General features: G+C 42.6%; 1 protein-coding gene across 1 annotated transcript; it reads right to left on the bottom strand.

Moving 5' to 3' along the window:
• Positions 1–1,113: 1,113 nt before the first annotated feature.
• HSPB3 (heat shock protein family B (small) member 3) lies at positions 1,114–1,563 on the bottom strand (the record flags this gene model as incomplete). Its single annotated transcript, XM_082835672.1, has 1 exon — positions 1,114–1,563. The coding sequence occupies one exon, from the start codon at positions 1,561–1,563 to the stop codon at positions 1,114–1,116; it is 450 nt and encodes a 149-aa protein (XP_082691798.1).
• Between the last annotated feature and the right edge of the window lie 611 nt (positions 1,564–2,174).

Here is a 2,174-nt window from a genome sequence, read left to right on the forward strand (position 1 = left end):
CACATGGGGTATGGGGTAAAAGCAGCTACATCCTCAAAGAAATATTTCATATGTACAGAATGAGATAGCAAATCTTTGGAATGTCACAGACCAGCTGTTGAACACAATATTCCTAATCACCAGTGTGTCAGGCACTCCCCTGGGCCAAAGCAGCAGTTGGGGGAAATAGAAGCAGCCCCTGTGCTGTAAAAACTCAGACTCCCATGTAAGCTCCGGCCTCCGAACTTCCACTGCCTGCCAGGCTATTTAAAGCCAAGGATTATGCAGTGAGAACAGATGCGGTACATTTTGCCATCTTCCGAAATCTAAAATTTTAAGTAACATTTAAAAAGTATAGTTTAAAATTTTTTGAATTCAATAATTGTACTTTTTAAAGTGGTTTCCTAAACTCAATTTATGAGTATGAGTTAATACATCTTAATGTTTCATAAGTAGCCACAGAACATACGCTGTGCTTTAGAAAACACTGCAGATAAGATCCAGTTTAGCTTAAAGAAAAAAGAGGTACGTATTTGGAACTTTTAAAAATCAGATTTATATCTGAAAATTCCAACGTAAGTTTAAGGCAGTAACAAATGTAGTGAATCATAAATATATTTCAGACCCAGTTTTCAAATACTGTATTTTAACCTTCAGACTCTAGGTTTACAAAGCTCCACTCCACTGTAATAAAATCTACTGAAAAGAAAAGCTTATCAAGAGAAGGGGATCACAGCTCTTTTCAGCAATATAAACAGTTTTCATAAAATGGATAAGAATTTCTTAAATTAATGTGGCTCTTTTGCCATCAATTGTTAAAAATTCAGCTTCTCTGGCATTGTTGGAGTAACGAAGAAATAATTCTGAGTCGTCTCTGCTATCACACTATGGTCTCCTAAACTGTTCATGTTTCTCAGGTGTAAGAATAGCAACAACTTGAGCTGTAGGAACATATTTAATAATTTTCCTTTCTGAGTAAAAGTAACAAAGACAACCTCAATATACCAGGAACTATGTCTATAGTTTTAATCTTCATAAAAATCATTTCAAACATAGGTAATACACACATTCTCGTGAGACCATGGGCTGAACCAGAATCTTCCTCGTGCTGTATGAACAGGCACCGATAAGATTTCACTTGGTCCCAACTGAATCCTTCACTTCCACCACCAGAATTCCGTCGTGACAGAGGATGGCAGACAAATCTTTGGTTTCAGTGCCGTCGGGCAGTTTATACTGTCGGGTGAAGCTTCTTGAGATAAAACCGTGCTCGTCCATTCTGGTTCCATGTTGAGCCTTAATCAGCAGCCAGCCTTCGAAGGTCTGAATGATGATATCTTCGGGTTGGAACTGGACCACGTCCAGCAGGACCTGGAAGCGGGATTCGTCTCTCTGGGGCGGCATCTCTACGGTGTCCACAGGGGCAGGCTGGGCCACCCTGGCTTTCCCCAGGTCCACGGTGGTTGGCCCGGGCAGTTCATATAAAGCGTGATCCAGCCTGCAGTCTTCCAGACCTCGAGCTTCAAACTCCTCCTCGTATCGCACTGGAGTCTCTATGAGATGCCTCAAGATGATTTTTGCCATAGTGGAGGCAAAGCCAGCATCGAACGCCTTCCGCCCCGGCTACGTTGTCCTTGTTGAACCCTCGCAGTTGCCTACTGACTAGAGGATCTGTTGGAGCCGCTCTTCGCTTATAACCCTGCGCAGACGCAACCCTTTAATTAGGCCTGAATCACAGCGCCGCACACTCCCTCTTGTCTTTTCACTCCTGCTGACAATGAACGGCTATTTATAGGGCATGTTTCGAAGTTGCTTTTAGCAACACAGCCTGCTCGAGCTGCCGAGTCAAGGATTGCCCTTACATTCTCAGTTATCCCTGGCAAGTGTGTCTGCCTTGCTTACCACCAGAGAAAAAGAGAATCAGAAACAGTGTTTGAGAAATATCTGAGGCAGTGCTCCGTCCTCGTGAACTACAGTGATCTAGCGGATCAGAACAGCCCAGAGATGTGCACTCGTCTTATGATATGAGCTAAAACTGCATTAATCCTAGTCTCCAAGTGCAAAGCTGGGGGGAGGTGAATTTAGCTGTAACTGATTAGGAATTAAGATACACAGGCATACACATTCAAATATCAAACATTCAACAAACCCTCAGCCCTCTGTCCTATATATATACTTTCACTTCATCCTTTAAT

Source organism: Leucopleurus acutus (assembly GCF_964270905.1).
Source record: "Leucopleurus acutus genome assembly, chromosome: 3".
Taxonomy (NCBI): Eukaryota; Metazoa; Chordata; class Mammalia; order Artiodactyla; family Delphinidae; genus Leucopleurus; species Leucopleurus acutus.